This window comes from Styela clava, chromosome 8 (genome assembly GCF_964204865.1).
Source record: "Styela clava chromosome 8, kaStyClav1.hap1.2, whole genome shotgun sequence".
NCBI lineage: Eukaryota > Metazoa > Chordata > Ascidiacea > Stolidobranchia > Styelidae > Styela > Styela clava.
In genome coordinates, this window is record NC_135257.1 from 19,520,480 (window position 1) to 19,546,216 (window position 25,737).

Sequence of the window (25,737 nt, forward strand, 5' to 3'; positions counted from 1 at the left end):
ATTGAAGCAAACAGTAACTATCCTTATGTACTCGCTACACTAGCTTTTCGTCGGTGTGTTCAGCGCATCGTTTTGGCACAGTTGGATACTAACCAATTTATACATAATGAGTAATACACGCTAATTCAGATATGAGCAATACAAACGAAATACACAAATCATTATAATTCCAACGTCCAGTTTGGTTTTTAAGTGATGATCAACGAGTAACGACGCAGATTTTCTCGGCCATGCGCAAATGGAGTGACCACTCGACACATTGCCGACGCACGTACGTTTTTATGCGCAATGACGTTTCTTGACGTAAATCGTTGCGGTACATTCCAGTGCGTGTCACGTCAAAACAAAGTTTGATTTGCCAGCGCTTGTCTTATATCGTGACTGAATCTTTTCAGAAATGTAGGAAATATAAATGTGTTGATTAATCTTATTGATTATCCTATTTTATGCCATGAAACGTGCTGCGTTTAACTGGTTAGCAAGCCTAGTTATCATGATTATAACTTTATGAGAAAGCGTTTTACAGTTGAATCTGGCTTAGTCTGTTAGTAAATACTGTAGGTACGTACCGGTATGCCAGTGAAATAGGACAGTCAGCTAAAATACAACAATACCTGAATGTTATGATTTTGCCTATATAACAGTATCATGTATTTCCATAACGTCCTTATTTCTAAGAAACGTCCTTATTTTGACATGTGTCCTTATTTTCTGTAGGGGAGTACCGGTAGGTACAGTACTTAGTTCTGTAGTTTGGTCAATTCAACTGAAATAATTGCAGAATTGATTTGCTAGGAAATAGGAATGCGGAATGATATTTTACAACCTCATTCTGTCATTGGTTGCTACGCGCATTCATGACTTATATCAGGGTAGGATTTACATATTTATCCCGGGGGAGAGGAAAGTCGATAAGACGGCTTAATCATATGGCGATTTGGCGAACCACGGCCTCTCGTGCGGTAACCATTCCATGTCGGGTACCGGTATGGGATTAGTTAGTTATTTGTTTTCGGAAGCATGGACTTGATGGTGAAAGAAGCCGTAACTGACCAGGGTTACGTGAACCACCCTATGGCGGCGAGGAGTCCAGCAATCCTCTTGCACATGACCATGCTCACATGGTAAACGAACCTGCGAACCCACGCAGAGTAATCAGCAAATTAATTCTGTAAATGCCACAATCTGACAATGACAAAACAATAGCCGTATAATTCGAATCAAAATACAACTTTAAACATTAGAAGTGAGATGGAACAGATAGTTTCTAAGAATAAGGAAATTCTGGAGCAAATACTTTTTAGTGCAAAGTATAATTATACGCTGTCGCACATGCATGGAAACATTTTGTTTATTACATTTCATTCTTTGTTATCTTATTATTGTTTTCTTTAGGTCCTTATTTTTGGGTTCATATCAATGGCCGCCCTGTGTCTGTGTGCAGTAGTCTGGTAGTGGGATTCAGCCAGTTTGCACCGGTTATATAGAACCGTCTCACGGAATTTCATGAGATCAGAGAACTGGTTAGCATTAGATGACTTTTGTAATGAACCGCCTGAAAATATGACATTTGTATGATGGAACCGGCTGACAAAAAATTTGAATCTCACCACTGTCTGTGTGTATTGCTAACGTCTGACAGTTTTGGTACCGTATGCAATCGGCTTTTATTATTCAACTGTTGTTTCTACGACCAGACAACTGCATGCTGGTATGCTTGTGACTGAGTAATGAATCAAATCATATAGCTGTGGGCTAAATCTGAATTTGGTAACGCACTGTCAGAATGTAGTTAGGTATGTTGAGCTGATCAAGGATTATGCGCCAGGTAGTTTTTATATGCCAGGCATCATTTTCTCAATATATATTTAGTATAATTTAATAATCTGTCTGAAAATTAAGAAATTAGTTTTCACAAATCGGGATTCTCCAAAGATCTCTGGATGTTGGCTGCAGTTTGGATATAGATAGCATTTATTTACTTTGTCAACTGGAAAGATTAGACCTAGTTAAATTTGATATTTCCGACAAAGCACGAATATCAAAAAAAAATTCTGGAAATCGGACAAAATCTATAATAAATTTAAAATGTAGTAGGCAAAATGCTCACACATACCAGATCATACACACAATTTTAATCATTGTGATCAGATTACATATTTCTTAAGCATTAGTCAATTTATTTTGGCAGGCATGCCTTTTCAGTAATTACTAAACTTGTGTTGTTTGACAGATAAATGAATTTATTGGTAAGATTATTAGAATATCTGAATAATATAGGTTATTGTAATACTATATAATATCTTCCTATGTGTTCTGACTGCCGACTTACAGTATATTCTCACAACTCAACCTGACTTGAGATAGTTAACTGACGACATTCAACCATGTCTCGGCCTCGCATTGGTGCCGGAATCCACCCGATTCCTGCTACGAGGGATCTAAACCAGACCCCGACCCCACAGAATCCCCACCCTACTGATATGCTAACGGATATACGCTTGCAAAGATCGAGTCCGTCTATTGTACGACGACATTCAAAATCTTCAATTACAAGAGTGGATGGGGGATTTATTCTCGGACCTGGTCGACCACCAATTGCAGAAAGAAAAAATGATGAACAAGTAAAGGTATGATTTCATGTTGAGAATATATAAAGCACAACCGTTTTTAGCCAAACGATGTGATTTACTGCGTTTCGGCCAAGATATAATTCATTCCAAAGTTGACTAGAATGAAACTATATCTGACTATAAAATATAAAAACTAAAACTGGAAAGAGTACTCATAGAAGAGTTGCAAGCAATTACTGAAGTGATTATTGGGAAAGAATTACACCTTTATCCCGGGGGAGAGGAAAAACGATAAGACGGCCAATAGACCAGTAACCAGTCCATGTCCAAATAGCCAGTTACTCGTTCCCAGATGCATGGACTTGACGGTAGAGGAAGAGGTAATCATCCAGCGGTTACGTGAACCTCCCCGCGCAGGCGAGGAGTCCAGCAATCCTCTCTCACATAATTATCCGCCACAACCACAAAATTTGACCTTGCGTACCAAAACAGAGCTTATTCCTAATGCTTAGCACGGTGCGCCACACCGCAGGGCTTGGGTTTTTACGCATGGGTTCGTTTCAGATACATGGGCCCATGTATATCTCAAACCATTGTATGGCTGAGTGTGAATGCGGATTTTTGATCTTGTTCAAAATTCCAAATTTGAACACAGAGTCCCAACTTCATCTGATTGAAAATAAATGACCATACCAAATTCCCACTACGGCTCCACAGCCCGGACAGAAACGCTGGTTCAAACAACATAATTAAGAAGTGAACTTTTATGCTTAAGATAAAAGAATTTAATTTCTTTATTTTCAGCCTAAGATTGAAACAACATTTGGACCAGCATATTCAGCAGTAACAACAATAACAACAGGTGAGGAATTATTGAAATAATTTTTAAACAAGAAAAATTTTTCGTTTACCAGTAATTTTGCTGACCAGAAAAATTGGTTTTATTTTCAAAGGGATCAATATTGTCTAGTCTGGTCTGATTATGCAGAGTCACAATAACATTGAAATGTGTAAAACATTGCAAAAGTGGGAAAACCTTATCTCAGCTGCATATAAATATAATTTCAAGCTGTTATTTTTACAGGTTATTGATACAAACCCTGTTTTCAATTCCTTGATTTCTCATCCCCTCACCTCATAGAAATTTAACAAATAAATTATGTATGCCAAGTCCAACTGTAGCAACTAGTTGCTGCTTGTCTTATACTTTGTTTGGAGTATGCGGAGAAATCCTCTGAAATTACTACCATTATAATTGTTCAGATGAAGGAAATAAAGTGCAATATCAGCATAAAAGAACGTCATCAATGTCAAGCCACAGATCTCAGAATGATTCTGAAGATGTAAGATGCATATGTTATTTTTAAGTTTGATAACTCAATATTATTCTAAGACAGAGTTATTGTACAACTGCTCTGGACAGGAAGAAATTTTTGAGCGATGAAGTGCATCATTTGTTTATTACTAGCTGAACGTTTGCTATCAATAAGCCTTCTGGCAACCACTCTCTCGTAATTTATTTGCTGATGTTTATAGTAGTTTTTTAAGTTTGATACACATTTAATAGGTGTAACAAACTTGCATCAACAAGTCACAAAAAATTTCATTGGGTCTGTGGCATGGAATAAATGACTATTACAAATAGAAGTTTGAAATGATATTTCAGTTCTTTTTTGTGTACATATTTCTATTTATTTGTCCCTATGATTCTTCCATACCTTGTTAAAAAAATTATGGCTCTTAAGAAAGAAAAAGTGCAATGAATTATTTGTGCTTGGTATTTTTTTTATTTCATGTAAGATTTCATTCATTCAGTGTTGTTCCTTTCACCAGTATAAATGAACCAAAGTTTTTTCAACCTACAGAGACTTAAAATTTCAATACTCATTTTTAATCAGCAGTCAGAATGGAATTTTTCCTAACATATATTTTCTGCTTCTAGCTTCGAAGTACAAGCCATCATGGCAGTCTAACACGTAGTCATCATAGCGAATCCGCATTCTCAAGGCCGTCTCGTACTGGGTCTGCATTGTCTTCCACGTCTACCCTGTCAGGGACTTCCTACAGGTCACCAGCGTCGGATGAAGAGGTGGGTCTAAGTCTATTAGAAAAAAGTCCTCATACTTGACACCTAGGGCAGGGGTTCCCAAACCAGGGGTCGCGACCCCAAATTGGGTCGAAGTGATAAGTAGGTAGGGTCGAAAACAGGTCATGGAGTCGCTGGGGTACGGTAGAGGATGGATGTACAAAACATCTAAGATTTGACAAATCATGTTAAATTTAGCAGTTTGTACCATGGCTTACTGTAAAACAGGCCCAAAGGCATCGCTCTATGCTTAAGCTATAAAAAATGTAGGTGAATATTGTGACATCACTGTTTGGTTTTAGTTTATTTTACTTAATACCACTACATGACCAAACTCAAAAGTCCAGTGAAAGAAGCTCTAAAGTTTCATGAAAAATATATATATTGACCTGGGGTCGCACTGGACCAGTGTTCACTATTAGCGCACTTTTTTGCGAAAATTGCGAAGCACTTTCGCAACTTTTTTTATGGACTGCGAAATAGCACTTTTTTCCGATTTTGAAGAGAAATAGCACTTTTTTCTGATTTCGAATGGAATAAAAATTCAAAGTTAACAAATATTTTCGAGTATTAAGTTGACAAATAAGTAACATACTAGTACTTTTGTAACTCAATTCTGCATATAATAACGATATTTACCAGAATTCTAACCTATGAGATGCAGACATAGGAGATAAAGCTTTTGCATTAACGGCAAAATTCTTGTTTATAATATGATTATTATACAAGCACACCGATTCCGCTTCTCCCGCAAAAAACGCTCCCGGTGATTGAAACCAGATGTTGGAATAATACGCAGTGGGTTTCTTTGAACGAGAGTGGTCATGTGACTATCAATGATATCGATGAATTCAAAATGACTATAAAAGTGTTACGTCTTATAGTCACTTTGGATGAATTGTGACCAAACTGCACGATTTTCAAATCAGACGAAACTTTTAGCAGCATGTCACAGATTTGCAAAATCACCAAATTCACAAAATACCATCAAGTGCCATTTTATTGTAATCACAATGTTGAAAGGACGTGGCATTTTCCGGAATTTTGCGATATTTACACAACTATTTCTCATTGATATGCGAGGTTGGGTGGGCAAAATTCAATATTTTTTTGAATCGAATATTTTTAAGGAATAAACGTGGTGGAAACATTAAAAAATCGGCAACAAAGCCTTTTTACTGAAATTACTGGTTAATTCCGTTGTAATCGCTAATTGTTCTTGTCACCGATCGTTTTGGCGGCGATATCCAGGTTTTGGGTAATCTATATTCCCGCCCTCTCTTTTTTACAAATATGAATTCTTGTGGGTCGGCGGACATCGAAGTTTTATATTTCGGGTTTACCCGTTCGTTCACATCGGCAACAGCTGTTGAAGACATTGAGGACTCAAATTAATATTTGCGTTGGCTTTAATTAAGATTTGTAAATTTACCGTCCTAATTTTATGCGAATGGTAATATCATTGTCCATACCGTGATGCAGATATTTATTAAGACGATAATTAACTTTCTCATGTATTTCTATGGTGATAAACTTCGCAAGTCTGAAATTGTGCCAATCCTGAATGTTGATTTAAAATAGTGATTGAATAATTCGGCAATAAAGGCATTTCTGCGTGGTCATAAGACGAGATGACGTTAATGAACAGCACTTCTTTTACAGGATATTTTACGTATGCGACTTAATGCTAAAAAGATTGGGCTCGAGTGATTTTTTTTTCGAGTGCCTAATAGAGGTCAGGCGCTAATTGTAACTAATTCCGTCAAGTTTCAACGTGTTTTCAACAAAACAATACCCCGGCGATAATTATAGCTGAAATGTTACCGAGCAATTTACAATTTTATTTATGGAATTTGCAAATTCACCAGTTTCTTGACGATTTTGATATTGTCACGCCCTAATTATTAGTGCAAAAAATACTCCCCTTCTTCCGCGGCGGTTTGACGGGTTCTTTGTTCCATTCTTCAGGAAGTTCTGACACGGGGATATAGAATACTGAATCTGGATGGTTGAATCCCTGTCCACGTACTGGTGATTTTCCGTTTTGAAATGCGTGAAACATTCTCTATTTTATATCAAATGACGTTTCGCGGGCTAGAGTTCTCCCCGAAAATGATGTGTTCCAGACGTTAGTTAGACTATAGATAAAACATCAGATTAATAATTTTCGTGACGCTCCGTTTTCGAAAATACAAAGTTATATCGCAAAAAATGTGTTATGATACATTTGGAATGAAACATTATTTACGGTTAATTCAGATCATATTTTACTCTTCATGACACCCGGTATCCGAAATTACAGTTGTATCTCGAAAAATGTGTTTTGTTACATTTAAAATAAAACCTTTTTGCAATTAATTTAGATCAAATTTTACCTTTCCCGGCAACCCGTTTCCGAAAATACAAAGTTATATCACAAAAAATGCGTTTTGTTACATTTATTTTGCATTCCCAATAAAATACATATTATCCTTAATTAAGGTCGTCGATGAATCTGTTCCTGTCGTTCAAGCTCGACACACGTTTGGACGAGTGTGGGGCGGTTTTTTGGTCGACGATAAATTAAAAAGTTGCCACACGTTATTTGTATAACGATAATAACTGAAAATTAAGATTTTATAATAGAAGTGAATTTGTCTCAAGATGGTATTTTACGATTCCTGCCCACAGAAATTAAACACGCTGACAGGCTTGGTTATAATTGATATTCGTTTAATTTATTTTACACTATTAATAAACGCGCCACACCAATTGCGACCATATAAATTGCAGTCGCATCGGTATGGACTGTATGTTTTTGGCGCTCTCACATTAATAATAATTTTCAACAAAACAATATCCCGACGGTCATTAAAGCTGAATTCGTTACCGAATAATTCACAATTTTATTTACGGAATTTGCAATTTCAAGATCTCACTTGACGATTTTGATGATGTCATGCCCTAATTATTACTGCTTAAATGCCTCAAAATACAACAAATGTAATCATTTTGGACGATAACAGGCGCAACAATTCGTAAACAAGCCGTTATAACGAAACTCGCGATTGATTTTACCTCTCTCTTGTTTACAATTTTAACATCCCGCCTGCCATGTATGGTCGAATAAAATGTTCACATATTCGAAACATGACTTGGCCAAGGATGGAAGTGATCACTGAAGAGCTAATAGAAAGTACATACGCGAGGGTATGATATTAATATCGAGAATATTTGTGAGCATATCACAGGACGGAAATATTTTGCACCCGGCTGTTTGTTGGCAGAACAACGATACCCTAAAGTTAATGGATCCAATACAGGGAAGTATTTATTTATCATCTCACTTGCGAACATCGAGGTTTTGGCGGAATTGTACGATCATGTTGTCTTTCTTAAATAATAACTTTTTCAATAAATGTTCATTTTTCTTTTGCGTCTTTATTATATGTCGGCTTTTCATTTATTTCAAATTCGAAATTGTCCGAAATACTCCAACAGGTGTATAAGTACAATAATAATAGTACTTACCAGGGAAGTTTAATACACACGATGTGTAAAGGACGTCGTAACTCCCGTTTATTAGTTATAAATTTTTTTACATTCTGCTTAAAAAACAACACACGTAACTCTCACGACCAAATCTTTTTGTTTTGTATGGCATCGTCTTGGCGACGAATTTATTGCCGACTGAATTGAAATTGTGTTTTAGGATAAGTTATTTTCTGTTTGTTGGTTTCTAAACTTCACAAACTTGGGTAGCAATTACTATTAATGTGAAATTTGTGCATATAAACGATTGAATATCGCGACTGGATGTCCGATATCTGATAATGCGTTATTCTCTTTCAACATTAATTTTCAGGATATGAGGGGGGGGGGGGGGGGTTATTTTGCACGGGATTTGTACAAACGATCTACCCTGTAACTAATATGGTTTCCAGCCTGCCTCGTGTCTGTTAGATGGAAGGAGTAACAAATGTGAAGTCTTTGCTGTTTACGCGAGTAAGCAACTGACACAGTGATACATTGCATGAAAGTTTTGTAGGGGCAGGTGTTAGCAGATGTCATTTCGTTGCCGATGAATTCGCTTGTTTTAATTAAACATGAATTCCTTGAAGGGAACTCGGAAAAGACTTCTCTTTAATTCATAATATTAACCGGAGGAGCGCTTTTTCAAGTATCTAGGCCGTTTTTAATGGGTTATATGAAAGGCTAGGGCACCTAACTTGTTAAAATCGGCAAAAGCACTTTCGCACTTTTTTTTCCGACTGCGAAGCACTTTCGCACTCATAATTTGCTTAGAGTTAACACTGCACTGGACACTTGAAAGTTGTCTTTGGGGTCGTCCTGAAAAAAGCTTGGGAACCCCTGACCTAGGGTGTAGTAAATTTAAATTGCGAAGGCAATAACAAATAAAGATTATAGTTCTTTCAAAATAAGTATTACATTAATTAGTACCTAATTCAATATTTCTTGTTTGAAAAAATATTTTACTATAAAATTTGCTATTGAACTATTGCTATTTACTATTGAATTTCGTTATCTTGATAAATGAATAATGATTGGCCGTCTGAGGAAGTGCGAGTTTAAAGATGTTAAGACCAAACCCCGGAATATTTTAAGTTTTGTATACGGACTTGTAAATTGTATTATAGAGTAGATTTTATAGGTTTGTGCATGCTAGCGATAAACATTGACAATTCTACTATATTTTTTAAATTTTTCATTTAGGATAGGATAGGATTTACATATTTATCCCGGGGGAGAGGAAAGCCGATAAGACGGCTTATCCATATGGCGAACCATGGCCTCTCGTCCGGTTACCATTCCAAGTCGGGTATGGGATTAGTTTTACTGTATTGTTTGTTTTCGGAAGCATGGACTTGGTGGTGGAGGAAGCCGTAACCGACCAGCGGTTACGTGAACCACCCAACGACGGCGAGGAGTCCAGCAATCCTCTCGCACATAACCATCCCTGCATGGGATTCGAACCTGCGAACCCACGCAGAGTAATTAGAGGTGCGGTGGCGAGCGTATTCCTAACGCTTAGCCCGTTGAGCCACACCGCCGCGCCATTTCATTCCAGACAAAAACATTTCTCAATTTGCTTTCAGATGCCTCTTGTATTTGCTGAACCTCCACCGTCACAACTTCTTTGCAAAATATGCAATCGTGTTTATAAAGTTCCGATCATCATGTCATGCGGACATTCCTTCTGTAAAACATGCACAATGACTTTGGAACATTGTCCTGTGGATGGAAAGGCTATGACACCGGTAAGCAGATTTTCAATTTGCTTTTATGTGAAGTTTTGATCTTTAGGTTTATACAAGTTTGTTTTAAGCTAATTAATATGTTTTGTTTGCTTATATTATATTCTCATATCATAAAGCTTCGGTGGGCAGGTTGGCTTACACAGCTCTGGTTCATATCCTCACCCAAAGTCTACAAATTGGGCGGGTTTCTGTAATAAAGTAGCTATTTACATATTGTTAGATATAATTGGCTGCTTGTACAGTGTCTCTTTTGGAGCAAAAGGTATGAATGCAATTTCCGTAACTTGAAATGCTTTGTAGACCCTCAAGAGACTAGAAAACACATTTTCTGGCCGAGCCCACTAGCTCATTATAGTCAAACTCGGCAATTAAAAATTTTAACACCCCCTTCTCGAAAATTCCCGTTTACGTTCTGAGCATGTATATTTTTACACACTCTGATATAATTCATGCTTAAATGGCACCAAGGGCACATTTTGTTCATTCCAGTAAAATTCCAGTTTTCTAACAATAGGGCGCCTTAAATATCAGTGTCTTCTTGTACGTACATTTTACGGGGTGAAGGTGTGAAAATGGTATATAAAACATAAATCAGTGACTTCTTGCAAATTGTCTTATTTGGAGTGTATTTAAATCAATTGACATGAAGTATTAACTATAGTACAAGGCCAACCAAGTTAAGCAAACTAAGTAAAATACAATTCAAAGAACAAGAACGAAACAGTTGAATCATGCAATGAAATATAAAGTAACGGTAATGTTCAGATTGGCAACACGACATAAGCAAGCTAGCATTTCGAATTTTTGACTCAATTTAACTCTTACAAAAATTCTAACAAGTATGAACTTTCCAAGTACATGACTTCCAACAAATTATTTTCCATATTTTTCAAATAACAAAGTTGTTTTTGTTCCTGCCGTCTCTTTCGAACAAATGTAATCAACCTACAGTGGCTTCTGTGAAGAGCCTTATATAGAGTGAAGATGTGGCAACACAACATAAACAAGCTCAGTTCATGTTTTCTGCCTTTTTTTCCAACTTTCAGAACTTCGCTTCAGAGTTGTTTTTGTCTCTGCCGTCTCTATCGATTGAAATTATTGATTTTTGCACTGGTGGTTTCCTTGCAGACGAATTAAGGTCTTTGCAAATGGATGTTTCTCTCAGAAATAGATTTACCCTAATTGAATAAAAACCTTGCTAAAAATTTTAAAGTAACCTTGTTAGATCTGCTTCAGAAAATTTAATAATTCTGTCAATTTCATGCATGATTGAACAATTTCTGAAAATGCATTCTGCCAAGTATGGTGATTTTATAGAAGACTATTTCTATTCAAGGTCAAGTCATTGGTTAGAAAGAGGGTTAGATATACGGTTGCAAATTAGGTTTTTTAGGGAACGGTAAATGATTGCAATTACGATCAAAATAGACTCTTTGGGGATGCCATATAGACAAATTAGATATAGGTTTGGATATATGGTCACAATCACAATTTGAATTGATCCCTCCATAGAGGAGTATTGGTCTGCATATAGGCAACAGTTTAGAATTACGAATGGTTATTGATATGGTCCCTATATTGGTTTCTTTGACCTCCATATCATTGGTCAAATGATATAAATATCTTGTAGTCATTTTATAAAATTTTAATTCATGTCACGCAAGTAACAACTGACACTTAGGTAATTAATGTATAACATGCTTAGTGTTTCACAATATTGTTGTGTAAGAATGAGTCATCTTAGATGATTGTGATGCAATGAATCACATTACAATTCTCCTCTGGGTGAACAATAGAGATAATTACATATGAGAAATGACATATTATTATGCTCATTGACCAAAGAACATTAAAGGGGAATTCCTATTTAATTAAGAAATATTTTACTGTTTCTTTGCACACCCTCCATTTTTAGTTCAAATCAATGGATTGAATACACTCGATTAAGGCTATTCGAGATAGTAATCAAATACTGTTAGGCATATGGTTTAGAAACTCACAATTCCTGAACTTGTGTTATAGTAAAAGTGACTCTAAATCAAAATATTCGATTATATTGTTTGTCTGGGGGCAGTGTGGTGTACATCATCATCACCACTTATCTCCAGAGAGAAGTGGTTTCCGACCGAAAAATATTTAGGGGATTTTCATTGACAAAATCATAGGGCTATGAATAATTATTAATGTTTAGGTACATATATTTGTGTATTTTGGAATGCGTAAGAACGAATTAAAATAATTATCATTGTTTCATTGAAAAGAGTTTCAGTAATCGAACAAATCGGTAGTCAAACACCAATCCTGAGCGAATTATGTTCGACTCCCGAGGTGTCACTGTATATTTAAATTTCCCTTCAATCAAATCAGAATTATTTGCAAAGTTTTCCAGTCCAGCAGTTAATTCATACGCAGTCCATCCACCTACTTTATGATTTGTGCTTGCTACTGCTTTTTCTAATTGATGTTATTATTATTATTAACACGCATTATCATATTATATAAATTCAATTCTTTATTACCTTCAATTTGATTTCTACATTCAGATAGTGGACAATCTTGCTGTCTCAGAACAAGTCAATTCACTATTCATTCATTGTCGATATGGTTTGAGACCGACAGCTGACACATTCGGGGAATTTGAAATTGATTCGAATGGATGCCCCTTCACTATTAGATTCGGTGAAAGAAGGTTAGTGTTCTAAATCAGTGTTTTTCAATGTATGGATCGCCTAAAAATTTCTTGTGCTGCTTGCTTTTTTCAATGAAAAAACTAAAAAGTGATTCAATAATCATTAGTCTTGCTGCACACTAACACAAATATATTTCTGTACGTTTCGTCTGACCAAGGTCAGACATGCATACGTAGCAGGACAGGCATGTCTGAGGAAGTCTGACCTTGATCGAAAGAAACGTGACAGAAATATATTTGTGTTAGTGTGCAGCAAGACTCTTAAATCACTTAGGATAGTTATCTTTACTCTTGCTACAGCATCCTTGCATTATATGCATACGGATCCGACACAAAGCATAAAAAAGGGAGAAATAGTCTTGTAGAAACCCAATCGATAGCCAAAAAAATAATAACTACTGCAGATTTTAATATGTTTCTGGCCCATCTGAAATGTTCCTGTGGTCCATCGTTGGGCCATGCATGACCCACTGGTTGAGGAAACCATTCGTAAATAAATCGAAACTTTGGAAGTAATTATTCACAATTACTCACTGTTCATAATATGAAAGGAGGATGTACAAGCATCCTTTAAATATGAAATAAGATGAGAGGGCATGCTACAGTGGATCTCCTCACTTATACTTAATCAGGGACAAACTGTGTCCTTTGCTCATCAACGGCATGATATCCTCGTCTATAAGTTATAAACGAGGATATACCGCCAAGTTCAAAACTAAAAAAAGTTGCCGAACAAAGGCGCTTATACGAGCAAAACTTTGATCGCACTAAAAATTCAGCTTATACGCTCATATAACTCTGATTGTACTCAAATGGAATGACGTGAGCTAACTTAATTCCAACTGCTACAACTCGAACCATACGGCGTGCTGCGATTTGTAGGGCTGGCTTATGTGTGAATTTTTATAAATTCACTGTTTCAGGACCAATTTTAGAGGGCCATTTCATTTGTGACGATATACAGTAGCAAAAAATAATTCTTATCTTCAACCAGGAAACACGAATCAGAATGTGAATATGCACCGGTATCCTGTCCTAACAATCCAGCATGTCCGAACATGTTGAAACGACATCTATCAGAGCATTTAGAATCTTGCAAACATATAAAATGTCCTAATCATAAATTTGGGTGAGTTCAATTTGAATAATTTTACTAAAAAGGGGCGCTCCAGAAGTATGTGTACCATGGAGGTAACTTTTTTTTTCGTCTACTTCACATCAAGTTGAGTAAAGGGACTGAAGCCTATGGGCAGGGGCTATATTCACTTGAATGAGACACACAGTCCCCGAACTCGTAATAGAACTAAAATAGGGAAAATCTGAATAAAATTATGGCCTAACCCTAACCTGGTACACATACTACCGGAGTACCAAAAATAGTTCAAAAAGGATTATCATCTATACATGTGATAATCATGGAATCCAAGAAATGTTTTACCAGACTGCGATTTCTGAGTTTGAAACTGTAAAGAATTTGAAACTGACTTTATTTGAATCAGAAACTATGCTACATGAATGACAAAATTTTCCGGAAAAATTTCTAGTTTTCCAGTCAATATTCAAATGTAAACTCTCCAATTTATGAAGTCTGCCATTCTAACACTGGACAAGACTGAAGTGTTTAAATTTCTATGATGAGACGGCTCTATGCTGCATTATGGTTTAGCAGTTGATTACCTGGTATACAAGTAATTAAAATACTCATAATGTGAATGGACTTGGAATGCGGAGGCCACACCGCGATTGCACATAAATTATAGAGTACAAATCAGGCAGGGTATTGAGTGGTATGATAATAAACCTTCACAATGTCCAAACCATTAAGTCAACAACATCTTACTTTTCTAGGTGCCAGTTTATTGGCGACAAACCGAGTCTGACAACCCATGAGAGCATCTGCAAATTTGAGATGGTGAAAGATTTCCTTCAACTTACTGAAGATAGAATAACGGATCTGACTAATGCAATGAGACAAAGAGATGATGAAAACAGTTTTTTAAGGTTTTTTGCTAGAGTTATAAAGATGTTTTGCAAATTGTACTCAATTTTATTTAGGTTAAGATGAGGTCTGGGTTTTCAGGTAGTTCTAGATGTGCAGTAGGGCAGGGGTGTCCAACTCGTGGCCCCAGGGAACTTCTAATGCGGCCTCTAATGCTTAACAATAATTGTAATATTTTGGAATTTTTTTTCTAAATGTAATAAATTTAAGAAATAATAAACCTTTATTTGGCTGTTTTATTACATCGCAATATATATTACCAAAATATATCAAAAACTGTTTGCGGCCCTTGGCACAATTCCCAAAATGCAATGTGGCCCTCGACAACCCACAAGTTTGACATCCCTGTAGGACATGTGGTACATGTTCTTTAAGTGATGTGATGGCATCACACGATACAAACGAGGCAATGAGGTTGAATAATAAAAGTTGAACAAGAAGTACAAGCGTGCCATTACAAGTGTTTCTTTCATGACCAATGCAACATACTGCAAATTATGTCATCATTATAAATAATTTGAGAATCTTGAATCACTTAAGATAGTAGTTTTACTCTTGCGACAACATCCTTACATACATATCCATCGGCACAAAAGCATAGAAGAAGGATAAATAGAAATTTAATCGATATAACATGTTATTTTTATTACAGGTCGATGTTATCTAAAACAGCAGATCGAGTTGATGAATTAGAAAAAGCAACAGAAATTAAATTCGGTAAGTGTAATTCTTATTTTTTTTCTCATCTTATGTCCATGCATCTGATTGAATAACTGGATACCTAAGGTAATCTCATACCCGACATGGACTGGTAATCGGATGATAGACCATTGTTCGTCATATGAAACGAAAGTTCATGCGTCTGAAGCGAATTGCTGGATAAAAGTTCTAATATAAAACTGCTCTTCTATAATGAACAATTCATTCCGGTTTTCAATTGCTATGACGATAACCACAATCATGATCAAATCATCATGTGACATAAATTCTATTCAGCATAAGAAACTTCTCTTTCATGCCCTGAGGCAATAATATTGTGGGCTTTAATATGAATCTTATTGTGATTATAGGCTTTTGATTGACGTTATTATTACAAATTATTACGAATACAAAGGCCAAATGCCTAATATGGCCATTGCGATGTCAGCAAATTTCCAGTTGAATGTTAAAATAATTGTATCAAATGTCATATTAAGATGTGCCCTATGTATAATTATAAAACCAAAAAAATTTAAATCCATGCATCCAAAACAAATGACTGGCTAACTAATTCCATACCCGACATGGACTGGTAACCAGACGTGAAGCCGTGGTTCGCCATATGATTTTGATGTTTTATCGCCCTCCCTCTCCCCCAGGATGAATATGTAAATCCTATCCTAAATGGTCACTTGAGTGCAACTCGAGTCGAGTCAATGACTCAAGTCTGCCCATCACTCATACTCTTCCAAGTAAAACCCGTTATGAGGTCATAGACAAACATACAGCCGTTCAGGGCTTGACATGAGCAGAGGACTTCTCACCAAGTTTAGTTGTTAGGTGAATACCGATAATACGAATCATTAGGAGTTGGAAAATTATTGTATTTTGAGATTTGCGTATAAATATATTAATATTGGAATATATTTGGTGGACCGGCAGCAAGGTTGCTACGGACCGGCACTTGAGAACCACTGCTTTAGCGACTTCTGACCCCGAAGATTTTTGAATTTCTGCTGACGCCGAAAAGTTTAAAAATACAACTTTCACTCTAATATCAATAAAAACTATAGAACCTGCTTCCAAACCTTAACTCTAATTTTGATAAATTTTTCAGATGTATTGACTCAAAACCAGAATAAAATATCAGAAGAATTAAGGCAACTCCGACAAGATGCTGTGATTATTACAAACGAATTACAAAACTTGAATACCAAGTTAAATATGGGAGGAATAGGGTGTAAGTATTTCTGAGACGTGTTTCATATTCGATAAAATTATTTTGGCGCTCAGGAAGTGTGTGTACCAATGTGGAGGTAATTAGTTTTGTTCGCCTACTTTACATCAAGTTGTTTAAAGGGACTCGCTTGCGTAACACAGACAGTCCCCGAACTCGTAATAGAACTAAAATAAGGAAAATCGGAATAAAATTATGGCCTAACCCTAACCTGGTACACATACTACGTACGGGAGTACCAATTATTTAGGTGTTTTTTTTTTTTGCACATAAGTTTTTAGGCAGACAGTCGTTGATAAATAATATATGACTAAGTTTTTGAAAGTCAGTGATCTTATTGTTAACGACTTATTGTAGTAATTGAACCCGACAATTATTATGATCTTTATTGGACACAAAGTGGACCTAAGGATCAATTTGTTATTATGTTGTTGTTGGTATTTTTTTGTCGTTGTTTTGAAAAAATCGCTTTCCTCATTAACTGCTGGACCAATTGCTTGAAATTTTCAGTGGCTGAGGATTTTATTTTTTCACTAAAAGGCTTTTGCTTTTATTCGTTTCAAGACTTCATGTGGGCTTATGTGATTTAATTTCCACATGACCCTGTCCAACCTCTTTAGTGCTACTACTCTCTTGCTTCACAGAAGTTTTTTTTTTTTATGTTATTCTTAAGTTTTTTATGTTATTCCTATTTATTGATCTATAAAATACTATCACATTCAAGCATCCTTGTGGCAACTGATACATTCGGATCCAAAATAGAGAGTAAACAAGGAGAAAGAATTTGCAGTTCAATACATAATATCCTAATACTGTGATACCTCTGTAGTCGAATATACTTTATTTCTGGATCGGTGTTCGACTACCGATGTCATCTCACTCGACAGCGTGCTCGAGTGTTAGAGCACTAAATTTCCTTTCGAGTACCTAAGCATTTCTGACTAGAATAAAAATTGGCCGAATAAAAATTGTTGGGAGTATTGAGCCATTTGACTATCGAGGTATCACTGTACATGTTACATGTTCTTATCCACAAGGCCATCTTTCCCATGAGACATATTTTGGTGCGCCCGAAGTATGCGAACCAAGATGGCGGACATCGGAACGCAACATGGGTAACAGGTTAGGGTTAGGCGATGATTTTTTTCCCATGTTTCTTATTTTAGTCCTATTATCAGTTCGAAGACTAGCCAAGAGCCTCCCGTAGTATTTATACCTAAAATTATGGCCTAACCCTAACCTAGTACACATATTACATTCCAATGTCCGCCATCTTGGTTCGCATACTTCGGGAGCCCCCAAATTTTATTGATATTTGCATTTTATATTAATATATTTAAATATTTCACAGTATATGACCCGCAACAAATTTTCAAATGCAAAGGAACATTTGTTGGCCACACCGGCCCCGTCTGGTGTCTGTTTGTTCATGGAGATTTGCTGTTCAGTGGTTCGTCTGACAAAAATATCAAGGTTGGACTTTATTTTTGTGGCAATGTCTAAAAGAATTTAACGGTCGATATGACTATATTTGGCAATTTAAAATTCTTTAACATTTAAATATTATCATATTCTACAATTGTCATTTCGTAGTATGGCTTAGAAAATAAAAACAAACAAATGCATAGAAGAATGATAAGTAGTTAGTCTTACAGAAACCAAATAATCAAACAAATTGCTGTTCCATTACGCTTACTTGCATTCCCAAAACAAAGTTATTGGATATTCATTGATGTCTAAGTGCTTGCGACCAAGCTAGAATTGGGTTCTTTTTTTAGAAATAACTTTAAAATAATTCCGCTTGAAAAATTATCATTTTGAGCGATTGGAGTTCTATAGATTATGGTCACAAAGGCCTTGATTTTATTTTTTCTGGAAACTTAAAAAAATCATTATATTTTTTATTCAAACTCTTCGAATATACATTGAATTCTTCTTTGTGGTGCATAGAATATTTTAGTATTTACTAAGATGCAATTCTACACTATAGGGTGTCCATAAAGTCCAGAAATTTTTTAAAATTGTAAAAGGAATTTATTGATAATATATATTGTTTTGACCCTCACAGATGTATTAAATAAAGTATATATTACTGATTAAAAAAGCAACAAACCGGGTTAAGATATATTGAGAACTAACTTAATAACAAAATTGAAATTGTAAAGGAACTTATGGCTCCTGGCACTTTCATGGTCGTCAGTAACTTTCTCAGAGATCAATCTTCTATACTCTTGAGGAGTGCACATGAGCCTGCTTTAAGCAAATTTCCTTATACAAAAAGATACTGAACACATTATTATTACCGGTATATGTTGGTTTTGGCCCTGCCCTGCTACTGACACTCTAAGTTTCAATACAAATTGATTTTTCTCTTTCAAGGTTTGGGACACTGCAACAAATTACAAATGTCAAAAAACACTGGAAGGGCACACTGGAATTGTTCTTGCTATAACTGCTAAAGGAAGCAATTTGTATAGTGGATCAGCTGATTGCAAAATAAAGGTAATTTTAATTAAATTTTAATTTACTTTGATTGGATGTCATCAGTTTTAAAGTTGGCTCGTCGCTGAAATCCGAGATGGCTAATCGGTACTCCTGTAGTGTGTGTACCAGGCTAGGGTTAGGCCATAATTTTATTCCAATTCTCCTTATTTTAGTTATATTATGAGTTCGGAGTACACAACTTGATGTAAAATAGGCGAACAAAATTCGTTACCTCCATGTTAGTACACACACTTCTGGATCACCAGCTAATCTTTTACAGAATGAATACCTCATGATATTTTTATAGTTCTTTGTTCATGTGATTAGCCTAACCCCAACGTGGTACACATACACGCGATCTTGGTTCACAAACTACGGGAGTACCAAAGTTTCTTGTCTTATAAGATCTATAATATGAAGATATATTGTTATTCTCAGGTTTGGAACATCAATACATTGGAAGAAGTCAATTCCATCGATGCTCACGAGAATGCAGTTTGTACTTTGGTTTGTTCGTATAATTACCTGTTCAGTGGATCTTTGAAGAATATCAAGGTTTGTATTATAGATCTCACTACTTGTTGGGAATTTTCAATCACGAACCCCTTTTCAAAATCTGTTTCTTTCAGTGTTTCTGAAACTTTCTTGAATTGCGGCCTGTGTGTTACCATTTTTCCATATCATAGCGGAGTTTAAAATAATATCATAGTATATCATCTCTTATATAGGTACTCCCGAAGTATGTGAACCAAGATGGCGGATACCTGAACGTAGTATGTGTACCAGGTTAGGTGAGGCTATAATTTCAGGTACAAATACTACGGGAGTCACTTGGCTAGTCCCAGAACTTGTAATAGCACTAAAGTAAGAAAAATTGGAATAAAATTATGGCCTAACCCTAACCTGGTACATATACTACGTTCCTGTGTCCACCATCTTGGTTCACATACTTCGTGAGTACCCTTATATTTTTTTTAACCAGCTTGGAATTGAAAAGGGGACCCCTGACTTTCGGTGCATTATGTTGAGCATTTCAAATTCGCTTGCAGATAATCTTGAATGTGCTCACTGGTTTTGAAATATGCATTTGCTCTCATCATCAGGCCAGTGGTTTCTGACCGTCTCCTGTTTTTACAGTAATACTGTACACAAATACGATGTAGAATTTCCTCCCCCGAACAGTATAATTCATTTTGACCTTTTTTTAAATGCTTGAAATGATTTGCAAGGTCTGGAAAGCTGAAGGAACAGAACTCACACTTCACAGAGAACTAACTGGCTTGAATCACTGGGTTCGAGCTCTTGTCGCTTCACAGAATTATATCTACAGCGGTAGTTATCAGACTGTGATGGTGAGAAAATTTTTTTTTCCATCTCTTGAAATGGGGGGGGGGGTAATGTGCACCTAACTCCCACTTCGTTCTCTCTGCCGTGTGTCAGTGTATACACCAGTGGTTCCCAATCTTTTATTGAACATGACCTCTTTAAGGAGGCTATCTTAGCACTCCCTGTTTAGGCCCCCCTGTTTATCATTCCAGTGGTATTTATAGGGTTTTATGCACAAAAAAGTGAAAACACCCTTTGAAATAACCTCATCAAACACTAGGACTAGGAAGGATGGAGAGTTTTTTTCTGAAGTGAAAAGTAAAATCAGTTCTGCGCCTAGCATTGTGCCCCCCCCCCCCCCCCCCCCTTCCAACTGCTCTGTGGCCCTTGCCATGGGCTCCTGGTTTGGAGCCGCCAGTACACACTGACTGCAAGAATCGAAATGGTTAAAATGTCACAATTTCAGCTTCTGAAATTGAATGGAGTTGCGTGTGCTAAAATACTGCTTCTTTTCGTACTGACTTCAAGGATACTGTAGCAAGAATCAAAATGCCCAATTTCAAAATGTGGTCTGGATGGCTTACATCATATTTTTCAAATTTCAAAATGTTTCGTTGTCTGAGGTATGCAGAGATATAGTCAGGTTGCGGGGTCTTGTGAAGTTTTGATTGAACCATCTCAAAAATTGTAATGAACTTCTCCTTTTTCGCTTTGTGAATGTGGCCTGTAATGTTGCATTGATATCCAAATAGACTTGGTCAGTTCGAAATTATGTTTCGTCCAAATCGATCATAATCATTTTAAATTTTGTACCTTTTCACTCATACTTTGAACTTTGTTTTAGATTTGGGATGTTCGAACACTCGAGTGTGTTCATGTACTGGAAACATCTGGTGGAAGCGTATATTCGATCGCCGTAACCGCTCACCAAATATTGTGTGGAACGTATGAAAATGTAATTCATGTGAGTGTTTTCATATTATTCAGAAATAAGTTAATGGCAATCTGATGGTGTTTCTGATCTGATTTTTCATAGACTGAGAACAGCTTGATTTTATCAAGTGGCATCGAGATAAAATTCTGTCTCATTTTGAAAATAATTTAATTTTTGATTCTGTTGAAAAAAATTGCTCTGCTTCAAGCTTTTGGTATTTCAATGATTGTCTGTAACTTTGCTCGGAGATCATATTCTTTATCTCACTGGTGTGGGACTCAATCCCTATATTGTGTTGTTAATGGGGGAAAAGCATTGAAAGTCGCCCTTCTTGAAAAAAAAATTCTAATCTTTCACAGGTGTGGGATGTTCGTAACCATGAACAAGTTGCAACCTTAACAGGGCACGTTGGAACGATATATGCTCTTGCTGTTCTCAGCACACCAGACCAGACTAAAGTGTTCAGCGCTTCTTATGACAGATCATTAAGGGTAAGAGTTCTAATTTGAATGCCCAATGGTCATATCAGGGATGTGCAACAGGCGGCCCGTGGGCCACAACCCAACCCACGAAGCCAGTTAGAAGGGCCCTTGTCAACAGTCAGATTTTTCCTCATCAAACATAAAATCCTAATTCATGAGGTTTATGCTTGAAAAGGCACTCACATGTATAAGAATACATTTTTTTCTCTCGTAGCTGTGTTAAATCTTCCACCGTTTGGCCTATTACTGTGAGGCTAAGCGATAGACGCATTCTTTCCTCTCGTCTTTTCCGGTAATTTTTTTGTGTAGCCCGGCTAGATAAATGAATATCAGTGTCTGCTTATTCAGTGGTTTGTCTTTTGAAAAACAGAAAAAAATTTTGAACTTTGGTAAAGATGGATATATACTGAATAAATGAGTGTAAATCATTCCAATACCCTCTTTTTCACACTCCTTATACGAAAATATCTTGTGTTACAATTTTATTTCCTGCATCATACCCGTCATGTTTTTCTATAATCTACTCACAGCTCACAAACAATGTAAGAAATTAAAAAAAAAATGATGAAAAACAAATATAAATAAGTAGGCCATGTGAGAGATTGATTTATTGCTTACTGAGGTGCAGTGTTCTACCCATCTACTGCAAACAATTCTCAGAGCTAATAACAATCGTGTGATTTTTTTTATTTTAGGTATGGAGCATGGACAATGTGATTTGTACTCAAACCTTGATCAGACACCAAGGTAGTGTGACATCACTCGCTGTTTCAAGAGGAAGAGTTTTCTCTGGAGCTGTTGATTCAACAGTCAAAGTATGGCAGTGAAAACTACAACCAAATATCATGATGCGCTCGTCGCAAATCGATTGTATCTCGATGAGACTTGAGTTGAAGTTTAGAGCCAAATATGAGAATGCAGTTACAGCGGATAGAACTTACATATTCATCACCGGGGAGAAGAAAGCCGATAGGACGGCTTAATCATGTGGCAAATCACAGCATCTCGTCCGGTTACCAGTCTAAGTAGGTTTAGTTAGCCAGTTATGTGTTTCCGGAAGCATTGACTTGATAGTGGAGGAAGCCGTAACTGACCAGTGGTTACTAGGGCTGGGAATGGTTAACCGATTTCAGATGGTTAACGGTTATGATTTATTTTAAACGTTAACTGACATCTCAGGTACAATACAAATCATATTTATACCGTACAATTTCGTCAAATATGATTACGTCATCTCAAATTTATCTCTTGCAGTGTTTTTTTCAAAAAAATATTACTAACTGTGTGGGTAAGGACTCAACAAATGTAAAAAATAATGGAAGCACCAAGGTTGCTGATAATGAAAATTTACAACGATAAATTCAGAATCAGTTTTTGGTCGATTTCGAAAGATATTGTTCACGATTTCATTGCAAAATCGGATATTCAATGTCATACAACAAGTGTGCAGTTGATGCCGTTTTCTCTGTGAAATATATCTCGAAGTTAAATTTGCACAACAAACACTGAAAATTTGTCACATAAATGACGTTTAACAACGGAATCGGGTTTTCTTAAATATTTCCACATGCCCGAACCACGCTGCCTGTCTTTTGCAGCAGAGGAATCATGAAACTATCTCAATTTGTGAATAATTTTGAGCGATACCGGGATAAGAACACGCGAAATTGCTTTATAACCATTGTGACGTATCAAGCTGAAATTGTTATTATTGCGCCAAACGTCACGCGCCGGTTAATTTTACCCGATTAATGGTTAAAGTGTTTTCCCTGAAATTCCCAGCCCTAGTGGTTACGTTAACCACCCTGCGGCAGCGAGGAGTCTAGCAATCCTTATGCACAAAACTATCCTGTCACATACCTGTCAAAATGAACACCAGAACCAGTAGATGGGCTGTCCAAACTCAAAATTCATATATATTGCACACCGAAGTAACTCTATATGGTTTCAGTATCTTTGGGCACTTCATTGTTTCCTTGAATCGGTTTGGGTGGTTTACTCTGACCTGGTTCAGATCTTCTGCTGAGTGAGGAAGCGTGATTGTGCTTTTAGCAAAGAGAGATTAATTGATGATACTCTAGCCTAGGGGTTCTCAAACTTCTGGTGTTATCGAGCCTATGAAGAGGTTGATTATTATTATTTATGAGGCCCTGGGGCTCATTATTGAGCAATTTTAGGAACCTATTCTCCAGGCTTAAACTGATTGTATTATGGTTAAATGCAGATGATATGAATAGGTTCGAAAGTTAAATAGCAGTTCTATTTTTGCACTAGCGTCAAGAGTTCTTTATCTAAAGTCTGTAATGCTTGTTCAATCGAGTATTTTTATGTAAAATATTTCCACTCGCATCGGAATTTGACATTGAATATTCAAAATAGAATAAGAATTGGTGTTTGATAATGCTTGCTCCAGGAACGACTTGTGAGGGATCATCAAAAAATGTTTCAATAAAATTTGGACCAAATTTTGAATTCTAATATGCATGTTTTGATCTGTGATTATCTTGGCCATTCCTGCACTATTCTATTTAATGAAATGATCATCATATTGAATATTAGATTGTTCCTGTGCCCAATCAGTTGGGCTCCAGTTAGTGACCTTTTCCAAAAACTACTCTCATAATAATTTTTAGCGATTCTTTGAAAAAGCGAAACAAAAATTCAGTTATATATATGAGTGTTGCATTGAAAAAACCTAAAATTTGCTATCTTGTAGTAGTAATTCAAAATATACAGTGTTTTTTAAAGGGGCAAATTTTTTTTGTATCATGCCGTAATATGATGCTTACTGATGCATTGTGCTCTTTATAAGGCTAGATAAAGCAGCCCTTGTCTAAGTCTATATTTTCGACGCTCCGATGTTCAAAATAATGTTGGTTTCACACAAGATGAAAGTCTTAGTGTCAATAAAACTTCTATTTATCTATTAATTGTAACTAAATCATTGCAAAGAGCTAAATATATCCCGTGAATGTTATTAATTTACTAACAAATTTCAGAATTATATCTTTTGTTATAGAATAAGACCTCATAACGAGTAAAAACATTAGAACACACAACGCGTAATATCATAGTCCTGGTGCACAAAACTATCCCAGTTATAAGCACCATTAAAAATTCTAAAAATGTGTCCAATGTGAAAACTGACTATTTTGCAGTCGACCCAGAGAGGTTAGCAGATGAGATACTTCAAACTGTTTTTTCTAATAACATGCCGTTTCCTAACGAATGAGTTTTTTCTAAGAACTCAATACATCTACTCTACTCAATCATTATTTTTTATTTTCTTTCAAATATAACTTGAGCCTTATTAATTAAATAATTATCTTTTATACTTTATCATGAAGTTTCCGATGAAATATATTGTTTGCCTTTTTTCAGATTATTGCATGTTTCGATATATTTTTTTTTTATTTCTGTTGATTTATAATTTTTGGTAAACATTGAAGTTTTTTTCATGAGGCGTTTCAATATGTCCACTACCAGCAAGCCATTTTTCCAGATTATAGCATATTTTATTATTTTCTTTCTGATTCTAATATTTCATAATATCTAGTTGAGTTGGAATTTTTTTAATGAGGTGTTTTCACATCTCTACTTCAACGAGGCCCTGCGCGAGCAGTCGCTGATATGTATGAAGCTGCTATTTTTTGAAGATCTTGCAGAATAGTACTTGTGTTAGTGTGTGGCATCAAGATGCTTTGTTGCTATCAACTCTCATGTAACTGAAGTACTATGGAGTACAAGAAACTTCAGAAAAAGAATAGGCAGTTTGTCACAAGAATATATTTCTGTGAATCATGTTAATTTCTATTCACTTTATGATGACATTACTGCCTTCAACTTTAATTGTGAGAAATGCCTGATTTTATTCTATTCTTGTTATTTGATTAATTTGTGCGGACCTACTTTTTCGTTTATAAACTGTGTATGAAATGTGCTTTTGATAAATAAGCCTAAACTTGCAAAA

General features: G+C 36.1%; 1 protein-coding gene across 1 annotated transcript; it reads left to right on the top strand.

Annotated features, from left to right (window-relative positions):
- Window positions 1-2,238: 2,238 nt before the first annotated feature.
- On the top strand, window positions 2,239-25,737 carry LOC120346381 (E3 ubiquitin-protein ligase TRAF7-like). Its single transcript, XM_039416099.2, has 17 exons — window positions 2,239-2,630; window positions 3,378-3,435; window positions 3,837-3,916; window positions 4,516-4,662; window positions 9,756-9,917; window positions 12,461-12,606; window positions 13,601-13,735; window positions 14,455-14,607; window positions 15,258-15,322; window positions 16,422-16,544; window positions 17,893-18,014; window positions 18,921-19,043; window positions 19,464-19,580; window positions 20,255-20,377; window positions 21,196-21,315; window positions 21,645-21,776; window positions 22,463-25,737. Exons 1-17 carry the CDS (start codon window positions 2,388-2,390, stop codon window positions 22,592-22,594), a joined length of 2,181 nt encoding a protein of 726 aa, XP_039272033.2. The 5' UTR covers window positions 2,239-2,387; the 3' UTR covers window positions 22,595-25,737.